Genomic DNA, 20075 nt, shown 5'->3' on the forward strand with positions numbered 1-20075 from the left:
TAATCTCATGGTAAGCAGTTCGAAACTACAAGCTGTTTCACGGGAGAAAGATGAGGCTTTCTGCTCCCGTAAGGATTTACAGCCTCGGAAACCCGGTACAGGGTCGCTATGAGTAGGAACCGACTCCACGGCACATAACAACAACAACAATATGAATTCATTAATGTAGATATTAGTTGAATATATGAGGAAAGCTAGGTCATAGGATTTTAGCAAATCAGAGTTTCAACCTAGCTAGGAGGAAAATTGTAAAGACTGTTCTTAGTCTTTGGTGATGTTTATATAAATGCGGCATGCCCTTTTATTACTCTTGGGATAAAATAGTCAATATAAGTAATATACAAAGGCAAGCTCAGTGATAGGGTATGGGAAGGGAAGAAAGAGCCAACAACAAATTTATTATTAATACTTTTTCTTAATTTGCTTCTGAAGGGCATCGAGTCATGTTACTAGCGAAATTGTAATTTAATAAAGACTTCACAGCAAAAGTAGAATCATAAAATTTCTCAAAGAAAATTTTTAACATGGCTATCATACACAAAATAAACTATTATAAATACAAATCTTAGGTAATTATTGAAAATTAACCTTTTTGAATAATTTACAGAAAAGATGAATTGCTGTCAATGAATTCAGGGACCACTGATGCAAATTTTCCAGATTTTTGACTTATTAAATCCCAATTCTGTTGTAAGCTCAGGAGTTTTCAATTAGGAAATATTGTAAATGGAGGACATGTAGGAACATGTTCTCTTCCAGGAGAGAAATTAATTTAAGTCTGATTTTTTTTTTTTTTAAATATGCACTTAGATACAACCTATTCTGACGCCTTCCTGCATAATTTAATCGTTTCAACTGATGTGTGTTAGGAAAATACTGGCAATCAGTAATTTCTGATTTGTCTAAAGGTTGCAAGTTCCAACATAGATTATTTATTCAGAGTGACCAACTTTACATCTGGCGTTGTTAAACTTCACAGGACACTCATCTATTTGGGGTGTGTGTGGGAGGAACTAAGAGCAGCAGCGAATCACCAGCAGCCAAAGGCTCACCCCACTGAAATGAAGCGCCATTCCTGAAGCCACGGCTCCACACACGGTACTCAATTTCCCTCCATTCACAGTCAGCCAGTTCTGGTTGGATGGGGCTCGATTGAAGTTGTCTTTGAGTTGGCTTGGAAGGGAGCTCTCTGGCTCATCACAGTACAGGCCACCCCACTTGTCGTCACAACTGGATCCAGAGAGAAAGAAAAGATGAGAGAACATCACACAAAGTCCCTCAGAGTATGTTGTTGAATTAGTGAAGCCAATTTTGTCCTAGGCAGGATGATGCGAGATTATAAAACCTGAGCTTAATAGTGCTTTATGTTAGAAATAAGCTGTGAATGAATCACTTCTCCATGCCCAGCAAGTCGATTCCAACTCAGTGACCCTATAAAACACAGTAGACCTGTTTCATAAGGTTTCTTAGGGTGTAAATCTTTACAGAAGCAGACTGCCTAGTCTTTCTCCATTGGAGCTGCTGGTGAGTTTGAGCCACCAACTTTTCAATTACCAGCCCAACATATAATTCACTGTGCCATTGGGTTCCTTGAACTACTTCTAGGCTTTCCTGAAGTAGTGACTTGGGTTTTCAGGTGCAGAGAAAGAAGCAACTTCAAAGAATTAACTAAAGCTCTGTCTCTACACGATCCAGTGTTGGATGGCTGACAAACAACTGTAGCTGCCAAACTGAACTTGAAGGACCTCATAATTCATGAAGTTAGTGTTTAACAGAGGCTTTCGGCCAATTAAGAATCCAAGAGGCCAGGTTCCAAAAACAGAAGGTACTTGGGCTGCCATCTGCCTTCTGGCCAAAGGACTGGCTTCACTATTCAGTGTGAAAGGGAATATGAATAGGTTCAGGCATGTCAGGGGTCAATCGGATATTGGCAAGAGTCATTAATCAAAAGAGACATTTACCAGGTGATTGGAGCTTAGCAGAGAAGAGGCTACAAATTTTCTAGCAGCATCTTTATTCATATTACCATATGAAATAGCAAAACTTTGAAAATAAAGCACAAAAGGCCAACAGTGCATTCGTACAAACACACACACACACACACACACACACACACACACACACACACTTTATTTATATCCTTCCAAAGACACAAAAGCTCTCTAAGTGTCAGACACTAGGTCTCTCTATCAAAAATGCCTGGCTAATTGACCAGGTATTTATACACTTTCTTATGCAAACAATACTGGAATATCAATTAAACCAGATGTAATGCACATCATTGCATATATTCAGACCTAAGTCTGTTGAGAAAAACACTTATGATGAATTATTTTTGGTCCAAGCCTACTGAACTATTGAACCTCTTCCAATGTCTTTTTCAAGGCTCAAGTGTATCAGAGCAACCCAGAAAGAAATAAAATATGGTCAATTAGAATTCAGCCTTTCCCTGACAAGAGAGCTATTGTTCAGTTCCTCATCTCTAAGCAAGAATGAAGATGCAATATCCATCAACTCCACAGTTAGCTCAATATTGTATTTCAGGAAAAATATATAACATCAGGTCACTTGGGAGTGATTCAAAAGCCAGTTTCAGAAAAACCTCTTGGCTAGAAGGAAGGAAAGAAAATCCACTTACACACAGTTTCCTTGGATGCACCTCCCATGGCCACTGCACAGATCTATGCAACCATCCCCGATGTAGACATTATCTATTGCCCATGTCTGCTGCTTGTCAAAGGGAGCTGGCTGATGCCAACGGAAACGAGTGGCTTGGGACCTTTGAAGAAGCAGAGAATTATAATGAAGGATGCAGTGGAAAAGAGAATGTGTTCTGTATGTTTGAACAAGTACATGGAAGAGCATGCTGCTCACAAACACACACCCATTCCAGTCATTCCCACCCATGTTCTGAAAAGACTGGGTTTCACCACTGTGGTGTTTTATGCAAACTTGATGAACAAAACTGAACTGAACTGAGCTGTAATAGCTTGATACTATGTTTTATCTTGCTGTGCTTTGTGAAAACAGACTAAATTGAAACTAAAACCAAATGTCTCATGGGGATAGTGAGCCCTGAATTCTGTGTGGGACTCATCTGGCCCAGCACCAGGATGGGGCTAAGTTCTATGAGCAAATTAGGAAAAAGATTCTTTTCTGAGCAAGATGCAAGCCCTCTGCATTCGACTTGGGAAGCAGACTGTGGGTTGGATTTCAGTCCCCATTTATTCCCAAGGTCCGATGTCTGTGCAGTGGACACACTGTTCCACCTTGCACAGCATTCCTGAGGAACACTCTCAAAGAAAATCTTAAGAGACAGTAGTATGGACAGAGAGCAGAGGGGATCAATGAAATCCTAGATAGCTGGACAGGGAAAAGAGAGACAGTAGTAAGACCAGAGTTGTTTGATATTCATTTAAAAAAAAACAATGGAAGTAAGCCAACAAAACTACATCATTACAGAACCATGTCTTGGTGTGGCACTTTAGGGTAAGCCTTACCAGCTGATCCTCGGAAACCCTATACAGGTTTGCCTTGAGTCAGAACTGACTCTACGGTACTTAATAACAACATATCTCTTAGTTTGCACTGGACTGCTAACTGCAAGGTTAGAGGTTCCATCCCACCAACCACTTCTTGGAAACTCTATACAGGATCGCCGTGTGTCGAAACTGACTCAACAGCACTTAACAACAGAAACAACTCTCACAGTTTGAGGAATGTCATGTTAAGAAAGACAAGTATGTTTTCAAGGTACTTGTTGCTCATAGTCACTCATAGAGACTCTGTACAGGGGTTCTGAGGAGCGGCTGTTTAGTTTGAACAACCGACGTTGCAGTTCAAACCGACCTTTAGGTCCAGTGCTTATCCTATAGCGCCACACCAGGATTCCAGGTTCCACACTAGGATACTTCAAGGCACTAGATGGCAGTAAAACTCAAACTATGCTCAAATGAGTTGCAGACTAAAAGGAACTATTTGGCCAAAGCAAGTTTTGTGTTCATTGTGTTCATACACCTTTTGTCATTAGGAGACCATTTACCTTTTGAGTGAGGAATATCTGTGCTAGGCAGGAAAAAAGACCAAACAACAGTGAGGATTTTATATTTTTAAACGGAAAATGTTTGCAAAGTTCAGGAAATTGAAAAGAAACAATCAAACAGTTATGAGTAGAACTGAAATTTTTACTCAGAAGAAATAGTTTATTTCCATCACTATTGATGGAGACTGTGCAGTAGTTGGTTTCCCACAATCCTCCTTGTTCTCTAGCCTAATACTCTCTGTGACTTCCTATTGCTCCGAACTTGAACTGCAAGCTGTCTCCAAGGCACAGGAGGCTCCTTGTGAGTAGCGGCTCCTTCTGATCCTACGCCTTTCCTCCAGTGCATTGTTCCTCCTCTCACCTCCCAAAACATGCCAAAGGTCTGCCAGCCAGGGTGTGCCTCTCTCTGCTTGGCTAACTCCATAGTGTCCCTAGGTCTCTGCTGAAATGGGAGGTCCTCAGAGTTTCTTCCTGATCCCTTTAAAAAATTATGTTTTCCCTATGTGATTTTCTCACAAAGCAAACCATTGTCTTTTATCATGTCATGGGGCTTCAAAATGTTCATGGAAAAATTCTATTATCTTTTAATTCCATTTTTCCATGAACTCTGGGAAGCTCCCTTGTGTTTATCATAATTATAATCATACATGTGTCTGCACACTCAAATGTGAACTGTCTGCCTCCTCCTGGAAACGGAAAGCTATGAGGCAGCAGGGTTCATGTCCTGCACCTAGCACTCTGTAGGTGATCTCCAGGTGCAGGAGGCCTTTTGTGTTGTTAAGTGCTGCCAGTCGGTATTGACTCATAGCGCCCTGTATAGGGTTTCTGAGTGGTGCAAATTAGTTAATGCACTGGACTACTAACTGAAAGGGTGTAGATTAGAGTCCACTCAAAGGCACCACAGAAGAAAACCCTGGTGATCTACTTCTAAACTATTATCCACTGAAACTCTATGGAATACAGTTCTATTTGACACATACAGGGTTGGCATAAGTCAGTTTTAACTTGACAGGAAGCAGTGAGTGATTCTTTAGGTGCAGGGAGCTGGAATCCAGGACGACCATGGTCCTAGTAAACCATGTGAAGACGTCCCTGCAGCTCTGCAACTCAGTGGCCCTGCTCCTCAGGTAACTTTGAATGCCTGGATCTAGGTGCATAGCTGTACCTGTTTATGGGCAGCAACATCTTACAAATAACACAGCAGAACACCATATTTCCATAGCACACTATCACTTGGGTTCTGATAACTACTCAACATTTCTATAATTATTCTTTTTTTCTAGATGATCAACTTCTAAATTGGCAGTGAATATCTCTGTGTTCCTCCAGGGAACATTGTTTATTCTTCTGAATATTGTTTTGCTTTGTGTTGTGAAGTGCCATCAGTTCCTACTCATAGTGACCCTCAATGGAGTCCTGGTGTGGCACTGTGGGTTAAATGCGCCAGACTGCAAAGCCGTTTAAACTGCAAAGTTGGAGGTTCAAGCTCACCAGCCACCTCTTGGAAATCCTATACACGGTCGCTATGGGTTGGAACCGACTTGGTGGCACTTAACAACAACAACAACAACATGGGGTTTCAGAGGTGAGGCTGGTGGGTTTGAACTGCTAACTTTGTGATTAGCAGTCCAGTGTTTATCCTACAGTGCCACACCAGTACTTCTCAGTAGCTATAAATAACAGGTGATACAATTTCCTTGTTCTCTTAATATCTTACACCTGCCTTCTCATTGTTGTTGTTGTTAAGTGCCGTCGAGTCGGTTCCGACCCATAGCGAGACCCTGTACAGGGTTTCCGAGGGTGTAAATCTTTATGGGAGTAGAAAGCCTCATCTTTTTCCCACAGAGTGACTGGTAGTTATAATCATACATGTGTCCGCACATGTGTCAGCAGTTAAGCTGACCTTAAGATTCGCAGCCCGATTCGTAACCACTACGCTACCAGAGATTAAAAGTGTGGTGTTGTAAGATAAAGCACTGGACCACAAGGCTGGTTTGAACCAAAAGTTCGGCGGTCCAAACTCACCAGCTGCTCCTTGGAAACCCTATACATGGTAGCTATGAGTCAGAACAGACTCGACAGCACTCAACAACATTCGTATATTAAGAGCCCCGGTGGCACAGTGGTTAAGTGACTGTTAACTGAAAGGTAAGTATTTTGAATCCACCAGCTGCTCTGTGGGAGAAAGATGCAGAGTCAACTTCTATAAAGATTTATATCCTTGGAAACCCTATGGAGGCAGTTCTTGTTTAGTGGATTGATATGTCCTTATGTGGCACTGCAGGATAATGCACTGGACTGAAAGGCCAATTTGAACCACAAGGTTGGCACTTTAAACCCATCAGCCACCCCTTGGGAACCCTATAAAGGGTTGCTATGAATCAGAACTGACTTGATGGCACTTAAAAACAAATGTTAGCTTATAGGAATCCTGATGTGGTGCTGTAGGATAATGCACTGGTCTGCAAGGTTGGCAGTTCAAACCCACCAGCCACACCCTATGCAGGGGCACTATGAGTCAAAACAACTTGATGGCACTTAACAACATGCTAGATTATATTCCCTACGTACCACTTCACATGGGTGATACTTCAATTTTTGTTGTTAAGTGCTGTTGAGGGGTTCCAACTTACAGTGACCCTACAGTGAGGAGCAGCTGGTGAGTCTGAACCATTGACCTTATGGTTCAAACCGACTCTGTGGTCCAGTGCTTATCCTACTACGCCACACCATGACTCCACACTTATCGAGGTGCTTTTAGAAATATTTGCTGAAAGAATATTAAGTTGATAGCAATAAAGCTGCCCAGGAAGAGTCAAATAAGAGACATCTTGTTGGGTGGGTGGGCAGGGATTAGGATGGCTGTTAAGGGATGAGAAAACTTGCTGACAAATGAGAAGAGGTGTGTGCTATCCATCAGCTGGTAGTTTTCTGATCACTGGTTGTATTTAATCAAAGTCTGGGCAACCACGTGACAAAGAGAGTGCATGGGAGATGCAGATGGGATCTCCAAGCCTGACATTTTCAGTTTGTACAACTCTGGGGCATTCCACAGGAAAGGAAACAGGGGAGACTATGTGTTGAATGTACTTCAACAGGAGCTGACTAATCGAAGTAAAGATAAGTGAAGGAAGGCTTTAATAGTTTGATACTAGTAAATTCTATTTCTATGTGAGTAATTTAACATATAAAATGAGGATGTTAAATTAAGTAATTCTAAAGTCTGTTCTCTAACGTTATGAGTTTATATCTTCAGGAATAACTACAGCTAATAATTATGGGTCCACTAAACAAGGCCATATATATTACCCAATATGATTTTATAAGGGAAGGAAACACTGTCTCACTTGGGGAAGGACTAGAATAGAAGTACAAAATGAACGTCTGGGAGTAGAGAGCTGGGACTTCTTATCCCGGCCCTGTCACAGTGTCACTGTGTGAAGGAACAGAATCATTTTGTGTTTCTGTGCTGACATATCCCTGTCTGCTATATTAAGAGAATGCTACTTCCTGCCTCACAAGGGTGTTATGAGAATTAATTAGTTCAATTTTAACTAAGACCTACAAGTGCCTTGGTGAGGTCCCCCAGCAGCTGTCATGATTCATCTGGAAGCTTTCTTATAACGATGACCTCCACCCACCAGCTGCTGCTGCATGGAGATGGAAGGAAAGATGGCCCCAAAGCGGATTCCGCCTTCTTCTAGATCCTTCAGCTGTCTCCTCTTGCTTCTTTCCTGAATGTAGACCATTTCCCTCCACCTATAGTACATAGCAAGTGCTACATACCCACTGCCAAATTGATTCTGACTCTTAGAAACCCCTGTAGAGAGTTTGAGACTATAAATCCCTGAGCAGCCAACAGCCTCATCTTTCTCCCGCGGAGTGGCTACTGAGTTTGAACCAACGATCTTGCAGTAAGCAGTCCAATATCTAACACACAGCACAACTGGCTTCTTAAACACTGCTGTTGTTAAGTGTTGTTGAGTCGATTTAGACTCATAGCAATCCTGCATAGCATTTCTGAGGGATGACTGGTGAGCTTGAACTATCGGCCTTGTGGTAAGCAGTCTGGTGCTTATCCTACTGTGCCATACCAAGTCTCTGTAAGAGTTGTTTAATAAATACATAAATAGTTATTGCTAATACAATGAATCCCATAACTGTTCTCAAGGAGCCCTGGTGGTGCTGTAGGATAAACACTGGATTGCCACCAAGGTCGGCTGTTCAAATCTACCAGCTGCTCCTTGGGAAAAAGATGAGACTTTCTATAAAGATTTACAGCCTCAAAAACCCTATACAGGGTCACTATGAGTCAGACTCATAGTGACTGAGGGAAAAGGATCATGACAGTTCTCACCAGGTACTTTCTCCTCAGTGCCTCACACCTTTTATTTCTCCCTTCCATTTGCATTTCAAAGAGATACATAGCATATTTAGAGAAATCTAGTCTAGGCCTCCCATTCTACCAATAAAGAAGCTAAGGCCCAGAAACTAACGTTACACACTCATTCACCAACAAAATGGAGAAAGGTGAGGATGTTTTGGTTCATTATTACTCTTTGTATGCTCATGAAGCAAATATTTCAAAACTCGATCTCAATCTCTAAAAAATCACCTTACTTTTACACGTACATCTAACTAATTGCTTTGCTGTGGAAAGTTGTGTATTGCTGTTGTATGCACCATGAGGGGCTTTTCCCACAAACTTTTTAAAGCCCCCTGGAACATATCACAGATCAGCTGTATTTGTCTTGACTTCTGCAAGTCAGTATCAGAGCTGAAGTGCTTGGCTGTCAAGTGTTTGAGGGCAGGCACATCCATTGTCTGGCCTATTTCAAAATACGTCTTCTATTTGCCTCACTTGCTAAGCTCCTCCCTTTATATCTGGCACAAAAAAAACCCTCCATTATCTTATATCTCTGTGTTACAAAAAGGTAGAGAGTACTACAAAGAAGAAACATAAACAGCCAAGAAGCACATGAAAAGATGCTTAACATCATTCATCCTTGGTGGTGGTGGTAATGGTAAGCTCTTGAGTCCCTGTTGACTCACAGTGACCCTGCATAGGGTTTCTGAGGCTGTAAATCTTTACGGAAGCAGAAAGTCTCATCTGGTAGATTTGAACTGCTGACCTTGTGTGTGCAGCCCGACTTGTAACCCACTATGCATCCAGGGCTCCTTCATTCAACATTGGAGGAATGCAAATCAAAATCTTTACTGAAATGTAATGTGACATTGGTGGTGGTATGCTGTCAAGTCAGTTGTGACTCCCAGTGACCCTGTATAGGATATCCAAGGAGCAGCTGGTAAGTTTGAACTGCCAACCTTGCAGTTCAAACCAAACTTGCAGTCAAGTGCTTATTCTACAGCGCCATACCAGGACTCCTAACATAACACTTGTTGTTTGTTGTTAAGTGCCATCTAGTCAGTTTCAATTCATAGCAATCCTGTCTAGGGTTTCTGAGGAGTGGCTGGTGGGTTTGAACCACTAACTGCAGTTCAAACTGACTTTGCGGTCCAGTGTGCTATCCTACATCACCAAACCAGGACTTCAACATGACACTAGGATGACTACAACAAAAAAGAGACAAAAACAAGTATTGGTGAGGATGTGGAGAAACTGGAACCCTCATACATAACTGTCCACCAAATGAAAACATATGTCCATATGTTGTTGTTGTTAGGTGCCATCGAGTTGGCAATGACTCATAGCGACCCTATGCACAAAAGAATGAAATACTGCCCAATCCTGCACCAACCTCACAATCGTTGCTACATCACAATCATTGCTACCATGCCAATCCATCTTGTTGGGTGTCTTCCTCTTTTTCGCCAACCCTCCATTTTACCAAACATGATATCCTTCTCCAGTGACTGGTCCCTCTTGGTAATATGTCTGAAGTATGAGATATGTAGTTTGAAGGAACTTTGAAGGCTTTGAAGGAACACTCTGGCTGTACTTCCAACACAGATCTGTTTGTTCTTTTGGCAGTCCATGGTACTTTTAATATTCTCTTCCAACACCACAGCTCAAATGCATCAATTCTTCTACAGTCTTCCTTATTCACTGTCCAACTTTCACATGCATATGAGGTTATTGAAAATACTATGGCTTGGGTCAGGTGCACCTTAGTCCTCAAACTGACATCTTTGTTCTTCAACACTTTAAAAAGGTCTTGTGCAGAAGATTTGCCCAATACAACACATTGCTTGATTTCTTGACTGCTGCTTCTGTGAGTGTTGATGGTTGAGCTGAGCAAAATGAAGTCTTTGATAACTTCAATCTTTTCTCCATTGATATGTATGTTGTTTATTGGATATGACCCAAATCAAATATAATAAAACCCTCATACAGTAACCCAGATTCCTTATAATATCTCTTCAGACCTAGGCAGAAAGCACATAAATTATATAAGCCACCCCAATGGCCTTTCTTCCTTTATAAAGAACAAAATAGAGAGTTTTAAACAACCTTGGTCCAGCTATTAACTGGTCTTGTTGTTAGGTGCCATTGAGTCAGTTCTGATTCATAGAGCCCCTATGCATAACAGAATCAAACACTGCCCAGTCCTGGACCAACTTCACAATCATTGTTACACTTGACCCCATCCATGCTGCCACGCTGCCAATCCATCTTGCTGGGGGTCTTTCTCTTTTTTTCTGCATCTCCACCTTACCAAACATGATATCCTTTTCTAGTGACTGGTCCCTCCTGGCAATATGTCTGAAGTATGAGAGACGAAGTCGGGCCATTCTGGCTTCCAAGGAGCACTCTGGCTATACTTCTCCAACACAGATCTGTTTGCTCTCTGTGTCTTAGCCCCCAATTTAAATGGAAGGCAGTGGGACCTCTAGGTTACAGGATACTTAAGCGATGTATCAAACAATTACATTCATTGTGTTCTGATTTGACAAAAACTATAACACAGTTTGGACTCATGGTATGGGCACTGTAGGCTAAGCAATGGACTACAAACTGCAAGGCTGACAGTCCAAACCTACCAGCAGCTCCTCAGAAACCCTACACAGGGTTGCTGTGAGTTGGAACTGAGTCAATGGCACTTAACAACAACAACAACAACAACAACAACAACAATATAACACATTTTATGAGACAAACAGGGATATTTAAAAGCTGTTTGCATATTTGATCATAATAAGAAATTATCTTAAAAATTTCAGCTGTGATAATGACATCATAGCTTGTTTTTAAAAAGTTCTTTCCTTTTAGAGATGTATACTAAAATATTTACAGATTAAATGACATGATGCTTTGGATTCATGTCAAAATAATCTGGTGGAGGAAGGGAGTGAGAATATAGATGCAACAAAGTGGGTCATGAATTGATCACTGTTGGAGCTGGAAGATGAGTATTTAAAAGTTTAGTATATGACTCTCTTTAATTTTGTATGCCTGCATTTTTCTACCATGAAAGGTTGAATGAATGAATGTATAAGCAAACAAACAGATAAATATATGTCTAGAATAACCCCTAGTCCTTCAAACTTGAGGTACAACTTGAATTTAAGGATTACAGACAAAAGAGAATGACTGTGCTTTTTAGGGAAAATAAGGTTCTATTATTTTTCTAATAATTGTAATTAGTAATAATGAAAATCAGAGTTCTGAGCAAATTCACTAAGACATCAAATACATTTATTCATTTTTCAAACAGGAACTCCCTATAATGTACAAAGTACCTTCTCAATGGAGAATGAATTTTAATAATCCATACATAATTATATGTACAGAGTACAACCAAATCTCAAATTCTCTGATAAGACTTTAAGAACAGTGTTGACACAATTTCTGGAGATAGTTTTGTTCCCTGTAGAAGTAGAAATGGAAGTAACTGTTATTTTAATACGCCAGAAACAGAGAAGTGAGATTTAGTAGGAAATGCAATCATCCAATGGGTTTGTACCAATGAAATGACTTATTTTTTTAATTTTGAATGACCAGCAGAAATTTGTTAAAGTAACAGCAGTGATATTCTAAATATCAAAATGATGCAAATGAAATGGATATATAAGAGAATGCCAATGTTTCTTTGACTTGGTTGAAAAATTTAACAAGATGTTCTGTAATCTAAGCATGCAAGAATTTCAAAATATAATGTTAAGGTGGATATAGTAATGGAGAGGAATCAATAGTATCAAGGATGTTTAAAGAATTCCTTCTTAAAAAAAAAAATGAATGTGACCATTTCTCAATGCAGAACTCAAACCAAAACCAAACCCAGCCCATCCAGTTGATGCAGACTAACAGCGATCCTGTACAGGTTTCTGAGACTGTAAATCTTTACGGAAGCTGACAGCCTCATCTTTCTCCCATGGAGTGACTGGTGGGTTTGAACCAATGACCTTGTGTTAGCAGTTCAACACCAAACCACAGAACCCAGTAAATATTAAGACTTGTTTTGGTTTCTGTTAGTAAGAAATATCATTGAAAAATTTCCTCCCTCACCAAATTTATTTACCTGCAAAAAGCTATAGCCTCTCCAACCCCGCTCCCTCACCCTAATCTTCTGACTATATTCTTGCCCTTAATTGAGCTTGTCTCCTTTCCTGAAACTTCCTGCCAACGTTAAATAGCTTTCATGCTGTGTGGTTAGAACCAACTGACTTCCAGAGTGGTGTAGTTAATCTTTAAAGACAGTGGTATCGACTAGGTCATTAGGGCTAGTAGAAACTGGATCATCTTTAAACTGTGACTTAAAATAGCCAAGTCACACTTGAGCCTACCAGTGACAGTCTCCTCCCTCATCCTTTCTAGGTGGCATTGGGTTTCCTGCCCTTCCACTGACTCACCCTGGTTCTCAGGTGACATTTCAAGAACCCATGCCACCTGAGTCACCTGTTATTTTTAGGTCTTGGGTTGGTAAAGAGGAGGAGGCAGATTTGGATCAGGGATTGTGAAATTGATTTTGGTATCTTCTTATCTTATTTTTCAATCACTCTCAAGAACTCCCAGCATTCCTTCCTTCTTATTTCTTCTAGAATCATAACTTAGGCCAGAGATAAAGATGCAATATTAGACTAGTAGCTAAGCCTATGGACTCTGGAGTCAGACAAGTTGTGTTTATTTCTGAAACAGATTCTCTTGAAGGTAACTGATTACCTTCTTATCAAAAATTCTAGTAAGTTTGCTGTGAAATTTTTCTTTAAGGCTCTCTGTAGTAGTGTCACTGATGGCCTCTCTTCTCCTTGCTTGGCATTTCCTTCTCACTTGAATTCTGGATGCCATCCTATTCTAGTTCTCCTTATACCTTAATAATTGTGCTTCCATGTTTCCTTTGCTAGCCGTTTATAGCTACTCTGCTACTGATGATGGGGTGGGAGCCTCTCTTTCCTTTTAAAACACTTTGCTTTGGAGAGTTGATTCAGTTCTATGGTACTACCTACCATGTTATGATAATGCCTCCAAAGTTTATTAACTTTCTCTTGGAAGAAAGCCATAATTTGTTTTCTAAGTCAAAATTCCTTTGCCTTATTCCATGCTTACTAAAAATGAACCTAGTCATAACAAACATTTTCCCCAAAGCTACTAAAATGGGCTTTAATTAACTCCTCAGTTCACATAGGCTCGTGTTCATGTCCAGTGCCTTGTTCAGATTGTTCCCTCATTTAGAACATTCTTTCCCTGACATACCCAATTCCTACTCAGTCCTATGAAGCATGTATTGTTGTTAAGTGCTGTCAAAGGCTCATGTTTTCCATGAAATCCTCTCTGGCATTTAACACCATCTCCCATCTCTCAACACGTATATTTCCAGCCCATTCCTCATGATGTTCTAAATGATAAACAGCATATATTATTTGAAAGTTATTTCTTGGGCATACTTCTCATCTTCACCAAATTGTAGCTTCCTCCAGGGTAGGAACTTAAGGTAGCATCCCACCATTACAATGGGTTCATTCTCTTAGTTAAACCATGTGGTCACTTAGAAAGAATTCCTAGTCTGATTGAAGCTGTAGACCTATGAAAAATTGCCCTCCAGCTAACAAATGAAATTATGTGGTTAATTCATAAAAATAATAAAGATCAACTATTCACATCTTTACAAACTGTCACAGTGTCCTAAACATCTCCATGCACACTTATCTGGTTTGCAGATGGCAAAAAGCATCTCCGTTTTTCAGAGAAGAAAATTTAGAGACATGAAATGACTTGCTTACAAGCTCACGGGACTGAAAAAAACCTCAATCCTCCACTGTATCACTACGATCTTCTTTTTTTTATGCCAGGAAAATGTAACTTAAGCAATGTACATAGCAAGGGCTAGAGATTATGATTTTATCTAATTCATTTAGGTGTTTACATAGTCACGTCTGAAGCAGAGTGCGGCATATCTTGTGTTTAGTCTCTGAGTTCCCCTTCCCGGGGAAAAGCACCAGTTTCCACTCGGGAATCCTCTTTGACACTGTCAGCTTCCTCACTCTCCCATTGTTGGTCTCAATCATTTTTATTCCCTCCATGCTTCTTGAATCTTTCTCCTTTGCTTCTTTCATCTCTGTTCCTGGCACCTTAGTCCAACCTGTCAGCAATTCTAGCCTCTGTAAGAGTCTCCTTACTCTTCCTCCCACCCCAATTTATTCTCCAGTTAGAATAAGTTTTCTGAATGTATATCTGAATCACATCTCCTGGTTCCCAAACACTGTAACAGGTATTTCAGTATTCATATAATAAATCTCTAAATCTTTAATACGACCTACAGTGCTCTTCATGGTCTGATACCATCTTTTACCTCTTTCTGCCTTTGTTTTTGTTTGGTCCAGGCATACTGTATCCCAAATGTGCCTGCTTTCTCCCATTATAAGCTGTTATTCTTGCTTGGGAGATTCTTACCTAACTCCTATTTATCTCTCACATTTTATCTTTTTTCATCCTTCACATTTACCCTTTTTCTAGGAGTTCTGGTGTGGTGCTGTAGAATAAGCCCCAGACTGCAAGGCTGGCTTGAACCACAAGGTCGGCAGTTCAAGCTCACCAGCTGCTCCTATAATAGGGTCATTACAGGTCAGAACTGACTCGATGACACTTCACAACAACACCAGTCCTTTTTCTAAGGAAGTACCCTGAGCTCCTTAACCAAGTCAATCTCCCCATTACCCTGAGCTCCTTAACCCAGTCAATCTCCCCATGATATGGATTCATAGTAGGATGCACCTGTTCTTCACTCACCCCAGCTGCAGTTTTATATTTACTTCTGTGGTTTCTGAAGATTTATGATTAATACATTCCTCTTCCATTAACTAAAAGTTTCTTGAGGACAGGTAACAGTGTAACACAACACATCAGTCTAGTATATAATTAATTAAAAGTTGCAAAATGTTTGTTTTACAATGACTAAATGAATGAATAATTCCCACTGAGGGCTATTGCTCAGTTTAGTTTGATAAATGATTTGGTGTCTATTTGTGGCCAACCAACCTCAGCTGATGCTTACCACCACCAATTATGAACTCAAACTCTAAACTGGACTCCCAGCTGTGTGGTCATAGGATAAGAGAGTGAGTGGATAAGCCTGCGCTGTCCTAGGCCTTGTTAACCCCTTCTTACAGCAATGAGCTACAGAGTGAAATGGTTTAAGGAATGGACGATAACAGAACACATTGAATTTTGAATAGATTTCCAGATATTGAGGCAATAAACAAGAAAACATCACATTTAAAGTGTAACTGGATATAGGAGTAGATGCAATAAAAATATGTTAATTGGTGCTTGGGATAAAGTGCTTTGAAATTGGCACTTGCTTCTTATGACCTCAGGCATATGGGAGAACATAAGAAATGGCTCTGGGTCTGGTTCCATTCCAATTCGATTCTTTCTGAATCACCCAAAGGGCCTTGTCATAAGGCAGTGTCACCTTTAAGGCCACTGTACAACATAAGCTGTGAGGAGGACACTGTAGTAAAGAAACTGCACATTTTCAATATAGTAACACGAGAAAAATGGATGCTTACCAGAGTTTTTCATACATTTGAAAGGGTCAACATTCTTGTATATATGTGCAAAGGACAATGAAAAGATAGGTTACAATGAGGAATAAGTACTTTTCTTGAGTAAGAGACTCTTGGGTATCATGACTAGCTGGAGTAAATCTTAGAATGTTGCTTATTTGCAAAATGATACCAAGTAGCTGGGTAATAATTCATAGAATTCATAAAGACTTAAAAGATTCCTGCCTTAATGTAGTTTTTTTTTTTTTTTTCTATTTTACTTATTAAGATCGCCTTAATAATTCATGCACGGCAATACCTTTAACGAGCAACAAAATCTCACGTATCTCATTTAAACTTGGCAACTCTGCTGACAGTTAATATAGTCGCGTAGCTCTGAGCCAGCAATTGTACGGCAGCCTTAGGCTGTTAGTAACTGAAACCATTCCATTTATGATAATCCCAAGAAAAGTTATGCCCTAGATGAATGGCTGAATTTTATGATCATTTGCTAGGGAGATTTATTCATCCTTCATTTGTGGGGAGGTGACAGGACACTAATGAACTCAAACTGTAACTCCTGTTCCACACACTGCAGTTTCCTTTGCTTCTTTTTTAACAGCAGCAACCGAACACAATTTTCTTAGAGGGAAATGAATTTCTACCAACACTTTAAAGCTTTCCTATGGCTAGCATGGAGTCCTGATGTCGTGCTGTAGGATAAGCACTGGACTGCTAACCACAAGGTCCTCAGAAATGCTATACAGGGTTGCTGTGAGTTGGAACTGACTGAGCAGCAACAAGAACATGGTTAGCATTTACCTTAGATGGTAAAAGAGAGATAATTATCAGATAAGATTCTACCCCTGTTTTACATAAAACAGGGCTGCAAAATGCATTCATTATTTAGATTTAATTTCTTTACTAGGCCATTTTATCAAACCACCTTCATTTCTTATTGATAGGGTGAATAGAGCATTTACAAAACATTTTTTCACATAAAAGAATGCTCTAGGTGATAATCCTCAAGACACTTTTCAAAATAAGATTTCAAAATTTGACATGAATTTTAATACACATTTATTTGCTGTATCCATTTACGAGTACATGACATTATTCATGGCTGTATTTACAAAAGGCAGATGGACAGAAAATAGGCTGCACTGAAATCTATTTTGCAGCCAACGGTTCTATTTTAAATGACTATTTCTCGATATTTCTGAATTTAGCTGGAGAAGCTCAGCGATTCAGCTACTGTTTTTATAATTTTTATGTCTCATTATTTATAAACATTATCCTTTAAAGTCAATCAAGGCCTGGATTTGGGGAAAATAGAATCATGTCACCAAAACAACTGAGTTTTCACTACCAGGCATTCTGATATGCCAAGTGATACAACATTTTGGTTTCTACATGCAGAGAGTATCCATACCTGGTATAGGCTGGGAGAGGCAGAGTGATTCTCGTCCACTTGTTGAAAGTATCTGACACCAGGATCCGCTGCAGATGATAGCGAATGCATTCCACATTGGTAGGCAGGCAGTCCTTTACCAAAGGGTGCCATGATAGTCCAAGATCTACTGAGTATTCTAATTCAATAGCTGAAACAGGAAGCATTACTTTGGATATTAATATTGTCTGCAGGCCCAGGAATCATAAAAACTTATATTTTCATGTATTTTATGTCAAATGTCAATTTGATATTTCCTAGCTTGAAGTATGTCTTGATTTTTCTCTCTGTACACTGGCGCTGTAGGATAAGCACTGGACTACGAAACACAAAGTTGGAGATTCAAACTCAGCAATTATTCCTGTACAAGGTCACTATGAGTCAGAATTGACTCGATAGCACTTAACAACACATTACAAATCATTATTTTTAACTTCCACATTGAAATAATTTTGGGTTTAACAGAAGATGACCAACTTAAACAAAGCAACATTTTCTGAATCACATTTTATAATGAGAAACTTAGAATAATTATGACAAAATTGTTGCTTCATAGTCTTCAAGCAATAGCTGTAACAGTTATAATTTAATACTTACAGAATATATATCATATACAATCCATAAAACATAACGCCTCATGGGGTCCTGATGTGGCACTGTAGAATAAGTGCTGGAGTGCTAACCAGTGCTTATTCTACAGCGGTTCAAATCTACCAGTTGCTCCTCAGAAACTCTATACAGGGTTACGATGAGTCAGAAGTGACTTTGCACTAATAACAACTCAATAGTTATAAGGCTTTAAAAAAAAAAAAAAGTTGAAAAATGTGAGCCGGCTTCTTAAATTTTGGCTATTCTACAGTGATCCTGACTAATGTAAATTTTATTTCTGGTATGGGTGAAATTTCCAAGAAATGGTAAAATCTACTTGCCTATATGAAGGAGCTTCAAAAAGTTCATGGAAAATTTCCATTATCTTGCAATTCCATTTTTCCATACACTTTTGAAGGCTCCCCACCACCGCTCCCCCCATATATCTTGTTCTAGTGTGTTTTGGAATACACTGCATCATCAGAGGGGTAAGCAGGTTATAGAGTTCACGCCAGTGCATGCAGTTAAGCTGTGGGTCTATGGAAAGAGATCTTTTCTTTCTCCTGAAAGTTTCCATTGACATTCCTTGTTTTATAATGGGGAGTGTGGTGTGTGCTTCAAAAAGTTGGCGGAAAAATGGAATGAAATGATAAGGAATTTTTCCATGAACTTTTTAAAACCCCATTATATTTTCTTCCCTTACTCCCTCCTTAACAGTATCATCCTTGGTAAAGTGGAGGGTCAACTAAAAAGAGGAAGACCCGCCACGTGATGGACTGACGCAATGGCAGCAGCAATGGGCTCAAGAGTCACAATAGTTAGGATGGCGCAGGAGTGGGCAGTGTTACATTGTGTTGTGCAGAGGGTTACTACGAATCGGAGCTGACTCGATAACACCTAAACAACAACAACAACAACAACAAATCTTTTCTTAGGAGTCCTGTTGGTACAATAGTTAAGTGTTCAGCTGCTAACTGAGAACTTGGTGGTTTGATCCCATCCAATAGCTCCATGGGAGAGACACCTCCCATAAATACTATAATCTTAGAACATCTTAGGTGGCAGTTCTGTTGTGGCACATGGGGCCACTATGAGCCAGAATTGATTCAACGGCACCCACCAACACTCCCTTTGTAATGCTTTATACACTGATTGCAGAGCCCACTTCTCTACTGAAATTGTTTTCTGTGAACTTGTGGATTTCTAAATGTTGGCTACACAATGAAATCACCTGGGTACCTTAAAGAGTGCTGGTGCCTGGCTCCCACTTCCAGGACTGCTGATGGAACTCTTCTGGGGCCAACAGGACTTTAAGGCTCCCCAGGTGCTTCTCAAGTGCAGCCAGAGTGGAGACCGCTCACTGCTCTGAGCTTATTAATGGCTTTGTCTAGTTAAGCACAATGCCCTGCTCTCAGTCTGCACTGTGCTTGTCCTCCCTACAGCACTGGGCATTACTGATTAGTCCCTGATTCCTGAATCCTTTCTTTTATCTGGGAACATCATTCTGCTCTTATTCTCCCATGTGACTTTCACTCTGACTCCTTTGCTCACTTGCCCAGCAACGGGCATTCTGCCAAACTCTGTTACTGGCTAAAAGTAGTGTATGTGCATGCTCTTAGGATTTCAACGATTACGTCTGTGCCAAAATCTCCCAGATTTGGTCTCAAAATTTAATTTTTTTCACTCAACTAATGTCTATTGTGTTGGATGTTGGGCATATAGTGATGAGCAGTGGAGATAAAAGTTCCTGCTCTCTACACTCTGCTCCTCATGAAATAATAGTGTCACTTAAAACTACTTTCGTCTAAGCTTAAAAGAAATAATGGATCATTTTTCCCTTTCAAATAAACATTTCTTCTCATGTTTTCAATGGTAATGCTTACACCAGTTTTGTGGATCCAAAATTCAGAAGTATTTTACGCTTCTCTCTCCTTTACCATCTTATGTTCAGCCTATCCCCTAGTTCTAGTTTTTGTCTGCATCGTCTCATGTTCATTTTATCTATTCTATTTCTCTGCAGGAGTCCTGGTGTGGTGCTGTGGGTTAATGCAC

General features: G+C 40.0%; 1 protein-coding gene across 2 annotated transcripts in view; it reads right to left on the reverse strand.

Moving 5' to 3' along the window:
* Positions 1-20075, reverse strand: part of RELN (reelin) — a 646525-nt gene that overhangs the window by 44958 nt on the left and 581492 nt on the right. For both annotated transcript variants that reach the window (XM_006834371.1, XM_006834372.1), the window contains exons 46-48: positions 17418-17586; positions 2639-2779; positions 1053-1230 (exon numbers count right to left, since the gene is read on the reverse strand). In XM_006834371.1, coding sequence (XP_006834434.1) covers positions 1053-1230; positions 2639-2779; positions 17418-17586 — 488 coding nt within the window. The remainder of the gene's footprint in view (positions 1-1052; positions 1231-2638; positions 2780-17417; positions 17587-20075) is intronic.

Source organism: Chrysochloris asiatica, unplaced genomic scaffold (assembly GCF_000296735.1).
Source record: "Chrysochloris asiatica unplaced genomic scaffold, ChrAsi1.0 scaffold00010, whole genome shotgun sequence".
NCBI classification, from domain to species: Eukaryota; Metazoa; Chordata; class Mammalia; order Afrosoricida; family Chrysochloridae; genus Chrysochloris; species Chrysochloris asiatica.